Here is a 19,083-nt window from a genome sequence, read left to right on the forward strand (position 1 = left end):
AACTGTATAAATCAGAAAAGCTATGGGTCATCTATACCTACATTTTTTTTCTTAATGTTTGCACATACTTAGCTTTACTTAAGTTTCCAACTTTAAAAGACAAAGGCAAATCGAAACGTGTTCATTACAGTTTCAACACCTCCTGGTAATTAATAAATGCCTTTATTGTAATGCTGCCCAAAAAAGTTATACAGTGGTGCAAGTTTCAAGTATATACTAGAACACGCTTTTCTGTAATTCCAGAGGCAAAAGAATCACATTCTTCAATCTAATTCAAGTTGACAGTGATTTGCTCCTTTACAAAATTCACGGGGAAATTTAAACCTCCCTTCCGAGACTACCCTGACAGCCACAAACAGCCGGGCACCCGTTAGCATCACAGCAGCTTGATCTTTGGCCAACTATCCCCCACACCCTCAGAAGCCTGCTCAACAGGGGAGATCCCGCCCCCAGGAGGACAAGTTGGAGCACACCCGGTGCAGGACACCTGCGGAACCCGGCAGCCCTACACAAGCTGGCACCTGAGTACCGCCGGGACGGCTCCTGTGCTGTTCCATTCCCGGAGCGGGCAGCCTGGGTCACACAGACCTCAATGGCGGCCCAAATAGGTTCCGCGTGGCATATAAAGGCCCGGAAACGCAGGGCCGCAGTAAGGTCACCTAGTCGAATAAATGGCAGGGTCCAAGAAGTTCCATTTGTAAAATCCGCGTGACGCCCAACTGGACTAAAACTCCAGGCTGAGCGCTCAATACCCCGAAAACCCAGCGGGGTCCGGCCCTTCCATACCCGGGCCATCCACCGTGCCAGAGGAGCTTCGGACCCCAGGACGGTTTCGAACTACGGGAGCCGACCCCAAAGAGGGGGCTCCGAAAGTTGAGGAGGTCACAAAAAGCGAGGAAGAAGTTTCCCAGGCCTCGGGCTCTCACCCATTCCACACCGCTATGAGCCAACTAAGTCTAAGAGGTCCTGCCACCAGCGTGCGAAAAGCGCCTTAATGACTGAATGTTTACAAAGAAGCCAACCCTGGGGAGGGGAGGCTGAGCCCTCTTAGGTACCCTTTAGACGCAAGCACTCCGTTCCCTCCTCTTCCTCCGCGGACTTCAGCCTCTCCCAGTTGTTCCAGCCCAGTGCTCTCCGGCGCAGCGATCCCCACTAAAGCCTCCGAGAGGAGGTGCGAGAAGTGGTGGCCGCGGCGGCAAGAGAACACCTTTCGTGCACCTGCCCAGCTTCCACCACCAGTGCATGTGCCTGGGACCCCTGGCTCTTTAGCTGCAGGAGCGCTCCTTGACCAAGTTTCTCACCTTGGACGGTGCGATTGCAGGAAGCAGAGGCCGCCAGCAGGATGGCGCCCCCCAGCAGCCACACCGCGCTCAGGCTTCGCATCCTTCCTGCAGCCCCGACGCCAGGCGGGCAGGGCATTCGCCGCCAATGATTCGAAATTCGGAGTCCCACTCGCCGCTCCAAGAGAAAGCCACCGTCTCACCTGCCCGAATCCAAGCCTCTGCGCTCGCCTCCCCGGAGACGGATGAGTTTCAGTGAAACCGGAGCGTCTCCGCGCACCTGCGCGTGGCCCCGCCCCGGGGCCGGAACGCGGGGCTCGGCCCCGCCCCTTCGGACGTCCGACGCGCGGGTCCGGCCCCACGCAGTCTTGCCAGGAGCCCGGGCGCCCACCTACGCGCTGCAGGTGCGAGAGCTGCTGTTGGGGAGGGTGCGGGAGCCGCCCGCGGGCGGGGCTGGGAGGGTGAAGTAGCTGTATTGGAATGCAAAGGCCGGAACGCTCGGACCTCGAGTTCTTTTAGACCTGGCCACGCCTAAGACTACCATTACCCTTTAATTACTCCTGGGGAGCCAGGGTCCGGTCTCCTTCCCTCCCCTTTGCTAAATGGAAAAAAGCCACGGTCTGAGCTCACTGACTTTGTCGTCGGTTATTGGTAGAAGCTTCTCAGCGTAGCGGGCACTAAGGGGTAAGGGGTGAGTTTTTAATCTGCAGAGACAACATGGATGGCTTCGGTCACCAACAAAGCGGTGGGGAGCAGGAAGGGGTCCCGCCAGGGGGTCAGGGATCTGGAATTGGGTTTCCGGCTCTGCTGTTAACTAGTTGTGACCTCGAAAAAACCTCTTCACGCCCTTCTAGGCCCATTTTCTCGTCTGTGAGGTGATAGTTGGAAGAGCTGCTTTAGTGCCTAGAGCTAACGATTTGGAACATTATCTAGTTTAACCCCGACAACAAGCTGCGCATTAAGTATGTTTATTATTCCCATTTTACAGCTGAGGAAATGGAGTTTAGAAAGGCTGGATAAATTGCCCACAAGTACGCAGTTTATAGGTACAGTTTGTAAACGCACGCCACATTTAATCTCCAGTCTACGACCGCCACTTTCTATTAGTCACTGCACTGTAAATGCCACATCAGAGTCTCCCCTGCATTGGGAGCTAGTAGTCCAAAGAAATAAATAAGCTGATAGAGGGGTTGGGGAGAAAAGGAGTGAGACTTTGGGGATGGGTGCACAAGGGCCAGCATCATACTGGTAATACTTTCTTATATTTTTTACTTGCTTTGAAAAGGTAAAATAAAGTTTAAAGCTACCAGCTAAACTATCGGGTAATGGAGGAGCAGAAAAGAGAAACATTAGTGTTGTCCTCAGATGTTTGAAGGATTAGCTCATAGAAGAGGCTTAGACAGGTTTTGAGTAGCTCCAGTGGGAGGCTGGTTTTGGCTCAATATAGAAAGATTTCTAACAAGTCCCGCTGGTACCGTCCTGAGAGCCTCCTGCTGAGGTTAAGGGCCACATCACTGCCGGACTTGCACCAAAGGACCAGGCCATGAGTGGAGTATGCTGGAGTGGGGAGTTCCCTCCCAGGCTGAGGGGCCAGATTAGGTGAGTCCAGATAGCCTCTTGAGGGGTTTGAGCCCCGAGAATCCTCCTTTCTCCTTAGAAGACTAAAGTCTGATGAATCAGTTGTCGGTGATTATTATGAATTTTTGAAGAACCATGAACCAAATGGCCACAGACCTGTGAGTTTCTAGGATGGAGCTTATAAATGATCAGGGCCCTGTGCAGCCTCTAACTGAACCCACCATGGGGCCAATTAACAGAACTAATGTAGATTCCAGATCATTCAGGCAGACAAAATTGTGTAAAATGTCATCTTAGCCAGTTGTCTCAAGCATATCCCCAATACAACATTTCCCCAAAGTTACCTACATGGATGGTTAGCTTTCTGCCTCTTCCCTCTGTCCTGGCAGAGGATCTTGTAGGAGTAGGAAAATAAATGGTTGAAAACGAAGAGAAGCAAATGGTCCTGAACATGCCATGAGAATGGAATAATTGGTCCCTGAATAACAGGAACAGACCGGACTGCCCCTCAACACACACAGAGCCAAGAATGGCCAGGGAAAGCTGTCCAGCATTCTTTGTAATGACTGCCTTTCAGCAGCGCATCTCTAAGGAATCTCACATTGTTGTCTCCAGTTCTTTGGGGAATGTGCAAAAAGCTTAACCTTGAAATCATGTAACTCTGTGGGCACATTCTAGTTTCTCCCCTTGCTAACAATGGTGTGACGTTATAGAAAAATAACTTACCCTCTTTGAGCTTTAGGTTCCTTACCTATAAAATGGAGTTAATGCTTTTTTAGTTTCAAGGTTCCTGAGGATTGGGGTGCCGGGGTGGCTCAGTCAGTTAAGTGTCTCATGACTCCAGGATAACAACCCCAGCCGGATGCTCCACCGACTGAGCCACCCAGGCCAGGTGCCCTCCTGTGATTTGTTTTTTGATGTTGATGACTTCTTTGCCCTGAAGGGCTTAGGGTGTAGTATGGTGCTGTGAAAGAGTACAGAGATGATAGGCACAGCCAGTTCCAGATAGACTGGCTGCCAAAGATTGGAAACTGTGTGCAGTTTCCCACACACTACAATTCTAAGGAAAATAAAGTAGGAAACGGGATATTGAGGGACATTGAGGGAGAAACCATTTTCATTCAGTCAGTTCTACAATCATTTATCAAACTCATCAAACTCTTCCTGGAGAAGCAAAGATCTAGTCCTTGCACTCTTGGGTCCTGGCCAAATATAAATGGTGAGGGAAGCCTGAGTGGCTCAGTCGGCTAAGCGTCCGACTTCGGCTCAGGTCATGATCTCACATGTGAGTTCGAGTGAGCACTGCATCTGCCTCTCTGCTGTCAGCATGGAGCTGGCTTCAGATCCTCTGTCCCCCTCTCTTTGCCCCTCCCCTCCACACTAGCACTCTCTCAAAAATAAGTAAATATTTTTTAAAAATTTAAATATATGTGGCAAAAAAATTCCCATTCATTCACTCCTTCATTCAGCAAACACTCTAGACAAGGCTAGCAGTGACCTTCACGTGGTGAATCCTTTGCTCAAACGTGTATTCACATTACTTAACCTAACTGTGAAATTTGACCCAGTTGAGTTCTCTCTCCTTGAATGCTATATTCACTTGGCCTCCAGGACCACTCTTGTCTTGATTCTCCTCCTACTCACTGGCAACTCATAAGGAGTTGGTTCTTTGATTCTCACCTTCCTGAATTCTACACTCTGGAGTGCCCCTGATTTTGTCCTTAGGCTTCTTTTCAATATACACTCATTTCCTTTGGTGATCTAATCCAGTCCTGTGGTTTTAAATACCATCTCTATGCCGACCACTCCCAAGTCTGTAATTCTAGCCCAGTTTTCTCCATTCCACACACATAACATATGCCTCCAGCTACTCAACACCTCCACTTTAATGTGACTACAGATGTATCAGGCAGGCATAAGTCCCAATCTAAATTCCACATCTACCTTGCCCCTGTTAGAGTTTTTTCATCTCCTTAAATTGCCACTCCATTCTTTCAGTTGCTCAGATCAAAAATGTTAGAGTCGTCCTTGACTTCTTTCTCATGTTCCACATCTGATCTGTCAACAAATCATACCTTGAAAATACATCCAAAATTGCATTCAAGTTATTTTGTTACTTAGATTATTACAATAGCCTTGTAACTCGTCGCCCTCTTTTTGTCTCCAACCCTCCACACAGTCCTCTCTCAATATAGTGGTCAGAGTGAACCTGTTCAAATGTGCATCAGATCAGATCACTTCCTTGTTTAAAATACTGAAGTAGCTCCCCACTTCCCTCTGAGTACAAACCAAAGTCTGTCAAAAGTGTATACATCCTGCTTTCCTCCCCCCTACACACACACACACACACACACACACACACACACACACCCTTTTACTTCATCTCTTTTATTTCCCTTGCTCATTCTGCTCCAGCCGTGCCTGGAATACTTTTCCCTCAAACACCTACATAGCTTCAGTCCTTACTTCTTTCAGGTATTTGCTACAACTTTATCTTCTCAGTGGGGCCTTCTAAGAACTCCTTATTTAAAATTATACTCCTAGGGGGCACCTGGGTGGCTGAGTTCGTTAAGCGTCAGACTCTTGATATTGATTCAGGTCATGGTCTCACAGTTGTGTGGTTTCCAGAGAGCCCTACATCGGGCTCTGCACTGACACTGTGTTTGGGATTCTCTCTCTCTCCCCCCCCTCCCTGATCCTCCCTTGCTCACACTCTGTCTCTCAAAATAAGTAAATAAACTTGAAAATAAAATAAAATAAAATTATACTCCGGGTGCCTGGGTGGCTTAGTCAAATAAGCGTCTGACTCTTGATTTCCACTCAGGTCATGATTTCACGGTTCATGAGATTGAGCCTCCCATGAGGATTCTCTCTCTCTCCCTCTCTCTCTGCTCCTACCCTGCTCACATACTCTCTTTCAAAATAAATGGATAAACATGAAATGAAATGAAGTGAAATCAAACTCCCACCCTATACTCCCCATCCTCCTCTCCTGCTTTACCTCTATAGCATATATCACCAGTATTGATAATCTACATGTATTTACTTACTATCTAGTTCCCCCACTGCAATGCAAGCTCCGTGACTACAGAGGTTTCTTGTTTTGTTTTGTTTTGTTTTTACATTTTAGCTTGTGGAATTAAGATTTAGGAAGTAACATCACCTGGACCTGGCAGGTGCCTCTTACACACACGTCTATAATGTCAAATAATTGTTTCAGTCCCAGTTTAAAGCACTCCTTAGAATACAGGGAGGCAAATGTCTAACCTTTAAAATGTAGAGGACAGGGATTTTTATCTGTTTTGTCTACTGCTGTGTTCCCAGTGCCAGAATAGGGTCTAGCATACAGAAGAGACTCGACATATACTTCTGAATGAGTGAATTTTCATATGCTGTACACCTACTATCTATCATTTTGCTAAAATTGAGAATTGCAAAGATCAGTATCTCTGCTTCTGTTGAGCTGATGGTCCAATGTGAAGAGAGATGCATAATTAAGTCAAGCATTGGGGGTGGGAGTAGCGGTAAGTGATGCATGGTTGAATCACAGAAAGAATGACTCCTCCCTGGGGAAATCCGAAGAGGCTTTTTAAAAGAGGGGGCATCTGAAGAGGGCCTTGAAGCATGAAGAGTTCACCAAGTAGTATTTAAGATAAGCCTAGCTCCTATAGTAGATAATAAATCTCTGAATTTTAGTGATGCCCTGCAATAGATGTTTATTTCTTACTTAAAGCCAAATCCGAGGCTAAGTTTGGTGGGAACCTCTCTTCCAAGTGGGGATAAATGAGCTGGACTTGTCCCTCCTTGGGACTCTGTCATCTTCAGTTGAAGGTTTCCAACATCACTACAGAAGAAATGTGAAGGGTGTGCGCATAAGGTTTCCACAGCCCTGCTCTGAAAGTGGTGCACAATCATTATTACTATATTCCGCCGACCAGAATTCAGTCATGTAGCCACAGCCCACTGCAAAAGAAGGCTGTGTGCCCCGAAGGAAGAGAAAAGGAGCTCAGCAGACCGCTAACAATCTCTGTTATTCCAGGTATAATGAAAATGTGGCAGGTTTGGGGAACACCGTGGTGAGAAACCAGTGTATGTGAAGGAAAGTGGTTAGCGATAAAGCTAAAAAGGTAGCCAGGACTCATCTGTGAAGGACTTGTGTTTCCTGTGAAAAAGACTCTGAACTTTAATCCCGAGGCCGCTGAAGACTGAACCATCCATTCTCAATCCTCTTTTTGTAACACTGAGATGGGGGTGGGAGGGAGGGATGGTCTTTCTGGGACCAAAAGAAAAGAATAAATCTGGTTGGAGTTGTAGACGGACGAAGTAAGCAAAGGAAAATGGGAAGAGAAGAGGGATGAACTCCCGCCTAAGTGAGCAACCCAGCCCCGCCAATCAACTGTTCCCATCTTTTTAATCACCATGTAGCATAAGGACGGTTTCCACTCCTCACCCTCATCACGTGCCTATTTCATTAAGTAATCTCAGGTACAGGTGCCATCATTGACTCTTCATGCAGTATAGGGTACCAGTCCTGCTCCCCACAGCATCATCTTTTTAGAACAGTAAGACTGTGGCTGTATTTCCCATGACATCACACTCCTCTCAGGGATGCGTCGTCCAGTCACTTTCAGGCCTCTTTGACGTTCTCCACAACTTCTGTCCTTAAAAAATTTCCCCACCTGTTTGAATGGCAGAAACAGAGAAAGATCTAAAAAAACCCAAACAAACTTGAACCCAAAGATCATACGCCTAGACAGCAGTTGGTCACTAATGTCTGAAATTATTATCATTTGAAATGACTTCCGTGGGTCCAGGATATCGCTGGGGAGCTGAATGGTCTCCATTACCATTCCAGTCTTCAGTTACCATCCAGACCCCTCTGCTCCGTTGGTGACAAGCTGAGCTATGCTGGAGGAGTGAGGCATCCCGCAGCCTCCTCTCTCTCATACCAGGGGGCTTCTAAGGACCCCTCCACTTCTCATTTATAAGTTGAAGTAAACAACCTCACGTGAATCGAAAGCATACAGAGCAAGGCCTTTTGGGCCCGAACCCAGTGTGGGGCAGGGGTGGCCCGGCTTACCAGAGGACAACAGGCGGTACCAAAGGCAGAATTTGCCACCCTGTGCCTCTCCAGAGACTTCCAGTGTCGGAAGGGAGGCAGAGCTCACTTGGTTTAACCACCAGAGGTGAAAACCACCAGTCCCATTTCAAAGAAGGCAATTTGCTGACTTTTCTTGTAAAATCAGTCACAACATCCTCTTTAGATGAGTAGCAAAAAAAAAAAAAAAAAAAAAAAGACATTTCAATCCCAGAATACATTTTCCAATTTAGTTGCTCATAGACTAGTTGTTCCCCCTTCTCTGTTTATTTTCTTGACCACAAGCCCTACCCACCACTTGCCATGGTTCCTGGGCAGTTCATTCTTAGAGTCTCATCTAAAAAAGAAAGGTTTCTCTTTTGTGATTCCAAATGGAACACATGCTTATTAAGTTATTGTAAAAAAGACTAGGAAATACAAAACAGAAGGGAAGGGAGAGAGGAAGGAATGATTCAGAGAAAACTACTCTTTATTTTTTATTTTTATTTTTTTAAATTTTTAAAAAATGTTTATTTATTTTTGAGACAGAGACAGAGCATGAATGGGGGAGGGCCAGAGAGAGAGGGAGACACAGAATCTGAAGCAGGCTCCAGGCTCTGAGCTGTCAGCACAGAGCCTGATGCAGGGCTCGAACTCACGGACCGTGAGATCATGACCTGAGCCGAAGTTGGACGCTTAACCGACTGAGCCACCCAGGCGCCCCAAACTACTCTTTTTAAAAAAAAATTTTTTTTAATGTTTGTTTATTTTTGAGAGAGAGAGAAACACACACATAGCATGAGTGGGGAAGGGGCAAAGAGAGAGGGAGACACAGAATCTGAAGCATGCTCCAGGCTCTGAGCTGTCATCACAGAGCCCAATGCGGGGCTCAAACTCACGAACCGTGAGATCATGACCTGAGCCGAAGTTGGATACTCAACCGACTGAGCCACCTAGATGCTCCCAGAGAAAACTACTCTTAACAGTTTGATAGCTTTCTACTTCAAGCTATCTTTTTAAAAATCAGATTGAGATTATATTGCTTAACTGTTTTATTACTTAGTTTTCCTCACTGGAGAACAGTGAACATTTCCCCAGCCGGTTAAATATTCTTCCATAGTGTCATATAAAATTACTGCAGAGGAGCACCTGGGTGGTTCAGTCGGTTAAGCATCCGACTTCAGCTCAGGTCATGATCTCATGGTTTGTGAGTTCGAGCACTGCATCAAGCTCTGTGCTGACAGCTCGGAGCCTGGAGCCTGCTTTGGATTCTGTGCCTTCCTCTCTCTCTGCCCCTCCCCTGCTCATGCTCTGTCTGTCTCTCTCTCTCTCAAAAATAAATAAATATTAAAAAAAAAATTTTTAGTTACTACAGGATATTTCATCTTCTTGTAGATCTTTATTTGACCTGCTGAATAGCCAGATTATTTCAGGTTTTTACTGTGTTCTAGGTAACATAGAGATAAACATACCTTAATAAATACACCTCTTTCTGTAGTCTCCGACTGGTTTTTTTAGGAAAAAAATATTTTTAAAAAGGAGTGTGTTTGACACATCAAAAATTGCTTATTTTAAAAGCTTTTAGGGGCTCCTGGGTGGCTCAATAGGTTAAGAGTCCGACTTCGGCTCAAGTCATGATCTCCAAGTTCATGAATTCGAGCCCTATGTCAGGCTCTGTGCTGACAGCTCAGAGCCTGGATTCTGCCTCAGATTCTGTGTCTCCCTCTCTCTCTGCCCCTCCACTGCTCATGCTCTGGCTTTGTCTCTCTCTCTCTCTCTCAAAAATAAACATCAAAAGGAATTAAAAGCTTTCAATGATTACTGTCAAAGTGCCCATCAGAAACAAAGCACTAATTTATAGTCCCATCAGCAGTGTCTGAGTGTGTCTATCTCCTCACATCTTTACCAGCATGGGTGTTACTGTTTTGTTTTGTTTTTTTAAAGTAAGCTCTCTGCCCAACATGGGGCTTAAACTCATGACCCTGAGATCAAGAGTCACCTGCTCTACCCACTGAGCCATCCACGTGCGCTGGGTGTTACCATTTAAAAAAATCTTTACTGGGACACCTGGGTGGCTCAGTTGGTTGAGTGTATGACTTCTGCTCAGGTGATGATCTCCAGTTTGTGAGTTCGAGCCCCACATTGAGCTCACCGCTGTCAGCACAGAGCCTGCTTCGGATACTCTGTCCCCCACTTTCTCTGCCTCTCCCCCACTCACACTCTCTCTCAAAAATAAACATTTAAAAATAAAATTAAAAATTAAAAAATCTTTACTGATTTGGTAATTCTGCCTTACTATTAATATTTACTTACTCGGGCTACAGAGTAGGAAAAAAGGTTTTTTCAGGGTGGTGAGAAGAACCTAAGAGGTGGGGAGCTGTGAATTCTAAAGCATAATCTAAGCATAAAATCAGTACATATCTGCATAAGTATTATGCAGATCTTTTCTAGCAGAGTTGCTTTAGGTTGGTGGATATATTGCTGGAGTAGGGTACCTGCTTCAGAGTCCACTGTACTTACCAGTTATAGGACAGTTAGCCAACAGTGAGACCTCTCAATCTCCGGTTTACGTGAAATGGTGATAGGAACACTCAAGCTGTGCAAACCATAGGTTGGTTGTGACAACGAAATAATCAAATGTGCACAGAAGTCCTTTGGAGACCATGAAAGCGCTCTATATATATACAGGGGATTCTTACTGCTGTGACTGACCACAGTGAATGATCATATTACAGCTGATCTTAAATGTATCATACTGTTGGGGCACCTGGATGGCACAGCCAGTTAAGTGTCCGACTCTTGCTCTTGGCTCAGGTCGAGATCTCACGGTTTGTGAGCCCCACATCAGAGCCCCACATCAGAGCCTGCTTGGGATTCTGTCTCTTCTACCTTCTCCCCCCACCCCACACCTGCACGCCGCTGCTTGTGCATGCTCAAGATAAATAGATAAAATTTATCTATTTGTGCTGCTTGTGCTCTCTCAAAATAAATAGATAAAATTTTAAAAATTAAAAAAAAAAAAAGGGTTATATTGTTTTTAGACAAATGATCCCATAATCCCTAGCCAGCTAAAAGTATTCCGTCTGCAACCCAGCAGGATTAGACCCGCATCCTGGAGATCTGACAGACTATTCTGGGGGAGAGGGAGAGTGCTCAGAGCCACCTCCTAACAACCCAGGAGCTCACAGTTTCACAAAGTAATTTGCTTCTGTGAAACTGATGCACTTCAAAAAGCAGTCGGGCATGTCAGAGGAGGAACTGAAGACCAGCATGCACTCTCAATCCTGGGCCCTGAAAGCTATTTATCATTAGTGGCAGAGAAAAAGCCCCACCAAGGTCTTGGGAGGGAAGGTCTGGAGAGAAGCTGTGGCCCTCAAACAGGGCCAGATTTGACGTTTCCCTCAAGCGGCTCTGTCTCTAGGGGCCTCCATGGACCCTTCTCTTATCCAGACTCCATTGCCCCATTGCTCCTTCAATCAGAAATGTCTCCTGCCTTTGAAGAGATATGTGATAAGAAGGAAAGGTCTAGACCAGGGAATCCAAGAGGCCTGGCTTAAATCTTGGCTCTGTCAGTTGGTCACCCTCGGACTCTGTTCCTCATCTTTAAAATTAATACTACCTACCTTACAAGAACCTTGTATTCAAAGGACTAGAAGGCCTGGCCACTGGGACGCCTCAGAGGTGCTTTGGGCTTGGTAGGGGGTGGTAGGAGGCTGTCGTGCGCCTGGAATGCCTGGGGAAACTGCAGAGAATAACAGAGGCCTGTGACAGGCTGGTAAGGAGAGGAGGAGGTTTAGGACGTTAGGATTTGATATGAAAGATAAGCCGGGACCGCGCAGGCGCAGAGATTAGAGTTACGGCTGCGGCCGGTTCCGGGCAGTTGAAGCACACAGCTCTGGAAACCTGGAGGAGGGGGGTCGGGGAAATCTTGGGAGGAAGGGTGGGGCAATAACTCCCAGCTGCTCGGGCCGGCTACAGACACTAGCTCCATCCTGCTGTTTACCATTTGTGAGCTTTCATTAGCATTTGAAGGAAGCGCCTGCAGAATGCCCACAGAGCCTTTAGAGCCACACAAAGGCTGGCCAGCTGGGTGTGGGGGCAGGGAAGGGTAATGGCTCTGACGTCAGCCTGATTTCTGTCTTGACTACTGGATTCCACCAGAAGCGACGGGCCAGAATCGGTTTCTGTCCCAGTGGAAGCTAAAATCTATTCTATTTCCACAACTCCCCAGGGTCTCAGCTACCTCTGTTATGGGTCCGGTATAGAAATAGAAAGTATAGTGATTTTGAAAAGAAAAAGATATTGTCATAGGAAAAGGTAACATGTTCAAATTATTAATTCACTTAATTTCACGGTTTCTTATGAAATAGAGACTAGTATTGCCTTTGTGTTAAAAATAACATGTTTCAGAAGCACATTCAGAAACAAATGCCAAACTCACAACCTTACAATGGCTGTATTCCTTGTACCACCACAATATGCTTGTGTTACCAGAAGCTTTCTGAAGTTTTGCACTCTTATAAGAAATTTGGTGTTGATTTCTTGCGGGGGGGGGGGGGGCCGGCGCTCTGGCCATTTTTGGCAGTGGAGCCCAAGGATGGCAAGCAGCTGTGTCCAGGGATTCAGGTCTTGGTTCTCGAAGGTCCTGCATCTGAGACTATCTTGTCCTCCTCCTCGGAGAGGGAGAAACAGAGTGGAAGAGTGTGGAGTTTAAAGCACAGAGATCCAGGGGCGCCTGGGTGGCGCAGTCGGTTGAGCGTCCGACTTCAGCCGGGTCACGATCTCGCGGTCCGTGAGTTCGAGCCCCGCGTCGGGCTCTGGGCTGATGGCTCAGAGCCTGGAGCCTGTTTCCGATTCTGTGTCTCCCTCTCTCTCTGCCCCTCGCCCGTTCATGCTCTGTCTCTCTCTGTCCCAAAAATAAATAAAAAAAACGTTGAAAAAAAAATTAAAAAAAAAAAAAAAGCACAGAGATCCAGCTTTGTCCTGCCAACTCAGAGCCCCTTTACTCTGAAATGAGACTCACTTTAGAAATGCAAATGACTCACCCAGCAGTGAGGGATCTTAGCGTCTGACAAGCAAACTGTGGCTTTGAAGACCCTTTGGGATCCAGTGATCCAGCTGTGTCCTGCCACGAATACCTCCTGGGGTTGTGGTTGGGTTGAAGGAGATCAGGACTGCAGATCGGCTTGGAAAAGCAGAAAGTACTGTAGGAACAACACTCAGTTTTATAGCGAAAGTGTTGAGTCCTGAATAAGTTGTAGGCCACTGAACCAGTCCACAGACGAGACAAGATTTTGCAAGGAGTCTCTTCCATTGGCCAGGGTAGACATAGTCTTGGTCTAGAACTGCTTCTCCTCTTAAAATCTGATTTCCAATCTCTCTCTACTCCTCTCCCCTTCCCCCCACCCCCTACCCCACACATTGACTGGGCCTTCTCTTGGGTGTGGTCCTGTGCCACATTTAGCCAAGGTCACTATAAGCTGCATGGTCAAAGAGAAAAATAAATCTGTGCCCCTAACAATAAAGCCTGAGAGGGCAGAGTAAAAGCATGAAAGGCAAGGCGAGATAAGGATGCCATGTAAGAGCCCAAAGGAGACAGCTGTGAAGAGGAGGATGGGGGAGAGGCTCAAGGTATAATACACTGCAGAAGTGCCCAATGCAAACTGCTTATTGCTTGGTGAGCAGCAGTCTCTCCAGCCAGCCTTCAAAGCTGCCACTGGCTTGTCACATGCTACAATCTCTCCTTCCAGGATGAGTCATTTCCATTTCCAAAGCAACTTGTTTTTGTGAATAACTGTGCTAAACAAAATAATCTGAGAGGCAACATTGGTTCAGAGCTAGGACTCCCACACAAAACTGCTTGGGTTTGAATCTTGACTTTGCCACTTAGGAGTTCTGTGAGCTTGGGCAAGATAATGAACTTCTCTGTGCTTGAGTTTTAGTTTTCTGTAAAGCAGGGGTAATAGTAATAGCACCTGGTTCTTAGATTATGGTACAAATGTTATTTTTTTTATTTTTGAGAAACAGAGCATGAGCAGGGGAGAGGGACAGAGGGAAAGAGAATGTTAAGTAGGCTCCATGCTCAACGCAAAGCCCGACATGGGGCTCGATCCCACAACCCAGGGATCATGACCTGAGCTGAAATCAAGAGTGGGACGCTCAACCAACTGAACCACCCAGGCACCCCAGGTGTTAATCTTTGTAAAGTGCTCAGAAAGTTTCTTTTTTTTCGGGGGGGGGGTGTCTGGGTGGCTCAGTCGGTTGGGTATCCGACTTTGGCTCAGGTCATGATCTCACAGTTTGTGGGTTCAAGCCCCATGTTGGGCTCTGTGCTGACAGCTCGGAGCCTGGAGCCTGCTTTGGATTCTGTGTCTCCCTGTCTCTCTGCTCCTCCCCGACTCATACCATCTCTCTCTGTCTCTCAAAAATAAAACATTAAAAAAAATTTTTTTAGGGGTGCCTGGGTGGCTCAGTCGGTTAAGCGGCCGACTTCAGCTCAGGTCATGATCTATCTCATGGTCTGTGAGTTCGAGCCCCACATCGGGCTCTGTGCTGACCGCTCAGAGCCTGGAGCCTGCTTCAGATTCTGTGTCCCTCTCTCGCTCTGCTCCTCCCCCGCTCATGCTCTGTCTCTCTCTCTCTCTCTCTCAAGAATAAATAAAACATTAAAAAAATTTTTTTTAAATAAAATTTTTTTTAAAAGTTTATTTTTTTTAGTGTTATTTTCTTTTGAGAGATAGAGAGCGTGAGTGGAAGAGGGCAGAGTCAGAGGCTGCACTGACAGCAGCGAGCCTGATTCAGGGCTCGAACCCACAAACCATGAGACTATGACCTGAGCTTGGATGCTCAATTGACTGAGCCACCCAGGCGCCCAGTTTCTTTAAAATTAAATTTAAAATTATATATATGTGTGTGTGTGTGTGTGTGTGTGTGTGTGTGTGTGTGTGTATACATTACTTTGTTAATAAATCTCCCTGACTAGATATAAGCTCTGAGAACAGAGGCCCTGTCTGAGTTTGCTTATACAGTATACCCAGTGATCAGCCAGCACAGTATATGGTAAGCACTCAACTCTTTGGACAAAGAGAACCTCCCAAACCATTCCTAGACTTGAGCTACAGAAAAGGGGGACTGGAGTCCTATCTCCTCTTACCCAAGAAGTAAAGCTGAAGTAACCCCAAGAGCTGTGACACAGTTAGTTCCCTGTTCTCAGACACTTGGACTTCTCCTTGTCTTTACCACACAGGAAGTGCGGCCAAGATCTTGTCTGACTGCAGGAAGCACTTGGTTTCTGAGTCAGGTGTGGCTGTCCAGGTTCAGGTGTGGGACAAGTAGTGTTAGTTGCCTTGTCCATGGTCTTTCATATTCCCCTGATGAAAGAACAATCAGAAGCCCAGACAGTCCTGTAGCTTGTGGGCAGAGGCCCAGCCTCCCTCCCCTACTTCATGGCACCTGGACCTTTCTTCAGAAGTTTGGGCTGGATGAATTTTTACCAGAGAGATAGTTATGGCCCCAAATTAGTTTCTTTCTTTCTTTCCTCCTTCTTTCCTTCCTTCCTTCCCTCCCTCCCTTCCTCCTTATCTTATCTTTCCTTGCCTTTCCTTGCCTTTCCTTGCCTCCCTTTTTGTTTTTCTTTTCAGTGGCCCAAAGTATCTTACTAAAAATGTTGACATCTCTCCTTTAACTCACAAGCCAAACAGCATTTGCAGGGCCCTGCTTGGCCTCCTCTCCAATGGACAGACAACTCTAGGTGGGTCCAAAGGAAAGTGACAACCCACAGTTCACCAAGCCTGAGTCACCTTTGACATAAACTCTTCTTTATTATATGTAGTTCTGAGAAAGAATGCAGTTGACTCTTGAACAACCCAAGTTTGAATACTGCGGGTCCACTTACACACGGATTTTTTTTTAAGTTTAGTGATTTATTTTGAGAAGGAAAGAGAAAGAGAGAGTGCGTGAGCACAAATGAATGGTGGAGGGATAGAGAGAGAGGGAGAGAGAACCCACGTAGCCTCCATGCTAACAGTGTAGATTTTTTTGGATAAAGTGTAGCACTATAAATGTCTCTTTCTTATGATTTTCTTGACATTTTCTTTTCTTTAGCCTAATTTCTTGCAAAAATATAGAATATAATACATATAAGATACAAAATATGTGTTAGTTGACTGTTTATGTTATTGGTAAGACTTCCAGTGAACAGTAGGTATTAATAGTTATGTTTTGGGGGAGTCAAAAGTTATACATGGGGGGGAACCTGCGTGACTCAGTCCGTCAAGTGTCCAACTCTTGATTTTGGCTCAGGTCATGATCATAGGGGACACTTTGGAATCTTCTTAAGATTCTCTCTCTCTCTCTCTCTGTTTCTCTGCCCCACCCCACCCCCAAATAAATAAACTTTAAAAAAAAAGTTATACATGGATTTTTGACTATGTGGGGAGTGGAGGTCAGCACCCGAACCCTCATGTTGTTCAAGGGTTAACTAAATACTAACAATTAAATGTTCCACTGATTTTAAGATTTATTCTAATTTCATAGCTGCTAGAATATGAAAAGATTGCATCTTAGAATTGATGAAAACAACACCATTACCACATACAAACAGAGGGAGGAAAAGATTAGCAGTCAGAAGAAAACATTCACATGTTCCACCCACAAATCCACCCACCATATCCTCTGACCTCCCTTTCCTGAAAATGGGTGAACTGTCCATGCTCCCACCTATGCTGACCCTGCACATGTGCACTGGGCCCCTCCCCTCTCCACAGCATAAGGATATCACTCAGTGTCCTCACTCCTCCTCTCTACGTGAATAATTTTTCCCCTTGGCTGGCTGCTTTCTAGTGCGTTACATGAAATGATAAATGATATCTTCCTTCTTGATCTTCCTCCAATTTAATTCATTTTTAAAGTATGTATGTATGTATGTATGTAGTCTCTACACCCAACATGGGGTTGAACTCATGACCCTGAGATCAAGAGTCACAGCTCCTCCAACTGAGCCAGCCAGGTGCCTCCCTCCAATTCCATTCTTGACTGCACTTTACAGAAAATTCCTTAAAAGAGATGTCCCCTCTTATTATCTCCTCATCCTCTTTTCCCAAGTTTTCCCTTGAACCCTGATGAGAACACCAGGCTTCGATCCCCACCACTCCATCTAAACTGGTTTCTGTCCAAGTCCCCAGTGACCTTCCTTTGCCAAATCCAAGGGTTAGGCCTAGTCAGTAGTTGATTCCCCTCTCAGCAGCAACTGACTTTCAAGATACCACTCTTTCCTGGTTCCCCTCCTCCTCTATACACTGTCATGCCCGGAGGACCAGACCTCTCCTTGGCCTGCCATCACTACCCAGGTGACCTCACCCGATCCCATGGCTTTAATTACCTGTCCTTACTTTAATAACTACTGTCCCCAGCTTTGGCCTCTCCCTTTAACACAGGGCTCATGTATCTTAACAGCTGCCTCAAATTAATATGTCCAAAATCAAAATTTTGAGTTCCAACCTCAAGAAGTCCTCCCGTCTTATTTATTTGTTTATTTGTTTATTTATTTATTAGTTTTTATTTATCTATTTTGAGAAAGAGAGAGTATGAGCTGGAGAGGAGGTGTGGGGTGGGGTGGACAGGGGGCAGGAGAGAATCCCAAACAGGCTCTGCACTGTCAGCATACAGCCAGATGTGGGGCTTGATCCCACAAACTGCCAGATTGTGAGCCGAGACCAAGAGTTGGATGCTTAACCAACTGAGTCACCCAGGCACCCCAAGAAGTCCTCCCAACTTGATAAATGGCAGTTTTTACTCTGGCCCAAATCCTCGGAATCTGAGTCATCATTGACTGCTCACTTTCCCTCACATCTAATCTGTCAGCAAATCCTTTCGGATTTCAAAATATCTCTAGATTAAGATCATCTCACAATTTCTTCTGGCTGCCCCCCTAGTCCAAACCACCATCCTCTTTTATCTGGGCTGTGGCAACAGTCTCCTACTGATTTCCCTGGTCCTCCCTGTTTCTCGAATTCTGTCCCAGAGTGATCCTTAAGAGGTACCCCAGACCCTGCGCCTACTTCCCAAGGCTCCCATCTCAGGTGGAAGGAAAGCCAAAGGCCTCCACAGGATCTAGCCCCTGGCTCCTCAGGGTTCCCCTTTCCCTTGCTTGGTCTGCTCCAGCAGCACTGGCCTCCTTGTTTCTGGAATACACTGAGCAGTCTCCCACTTCAGAGAGTTTCCTCTCCCCCGGGCCATCTACTCACCCTCCCCGCATTCAGAGTTGGCTGCATGTAACTCCACCAGAGCAGTCCCCCACAGAATAGCCCTCTGCAACATCATTCTCCCCTTTCCCTTTACACATCATCTTCTCCCATTTTGTAGATCTAATTTTTTTCTCTTGACTGTGTCTGTGGCCCCCATTTGAATGAGAGCTTCATGAAATCAGAGATTTTGTTTACTGCTGAGTCCTCAGCACCTCAGATATTGCCTCAGATAGTACCTGACATGCTAGGTACTCCATGAAGATTTATGGAATGACTTCTGATGCTGAAGAAAACTTTATGCAGAAATGTTGAGAGCGTGACCACTTTTCCTACTCTTTTCTATGACGAGGTCACTGGGAGTTAAAAGATGTGTGCCTAAATGTTTCCTGGAAATTGCCTGAGAACACAGAAAACAGCTGCCTTGTTAATCTTACAGAAGGATCAGTTCTTTCTTTTTTTTTCTTTCTTAAGTTTATTCACTTATTTTGAGAGAGAGGGAGGGAGAGAGAGAGAGAATCCCAAGCAGGCTCTGCACTGCCAGCGTGGAGACTGATGCAGGGCTCAAACTCACGAACCTAACCATGAGATCATGACCTGAGCTGAAACCAAGAATCAGAGGCTTAACTGACTGAGCCACCCAGGTGCCCCATTGAAGGATCGTTTCTGAAGACATCTATCTGTTCATGGCCTGAGTGTACTTGTGCAACTGAGGAGTCTGGCCAGGCTTTACCTGGGTCACTGAAATGACCCTGATAGTGTCATCTGCCATGTCATAAGGAGATCATGCCATAAGGAGATCCTTATCTCCTCATTCTAACCCCACCCTCTGCCCTCTTCATCTCACTGCCTGTAGGGGCCTGACCATCCTTGCTCAACTTCTTTCTTGAATTCCCCATCAGTTCTC

At 46.2% G+C, this 19,083-nt stretch overlaps 1 protein-coding gene across 2 annotated transcripts in view; it reads right to left on the reverse strand.

The window, feature by feature from the left end:
- LOC121014270 (proteinase-activated receptor 2) overlaps positions 1-19,083 on the reverse strand; it is a 101,773-nt gene that overhangs the window by 13,814 nt on the left and 68,876 nt on the right. The window contains exon 1 of one of the 2 annotated variants that reach the window (XM_040450356.1): positions 1,302-1,683. The exons of the other annotated variant lie outside the window; for it this stretch is intronic. Within the exon in view, the coding sequence (XP_040306290.1) occupies positions 1,302-1,419 (118 nt within the window). The 5' untranslated portion in view covers positions 1,420-1,683. Of the gene's footprint in view, positions 1-1,301; positions 1,684-19,083 lie in introns of those variants that run through there. 2 annotated transcript variants of the gene reach the window in all.

The sequence above is a fragment of the Herpailurus yagouaroundi genome, unplaced genomic scaffold (genome assembly GCF_014898765.1).
Source record: "Herpailurus yagouaroundi ecotype Mexico unplaced genomic scaffold, PumYag 29, whole genome shotgun sequence".
In the NCBI taxonomy this organism is placed as follows: Eukaryota; Metazoa; Chordata; class Mammalia; order Carnivora; family Felidae; genus Herpailurus; species Herpailurus yagouaroundi.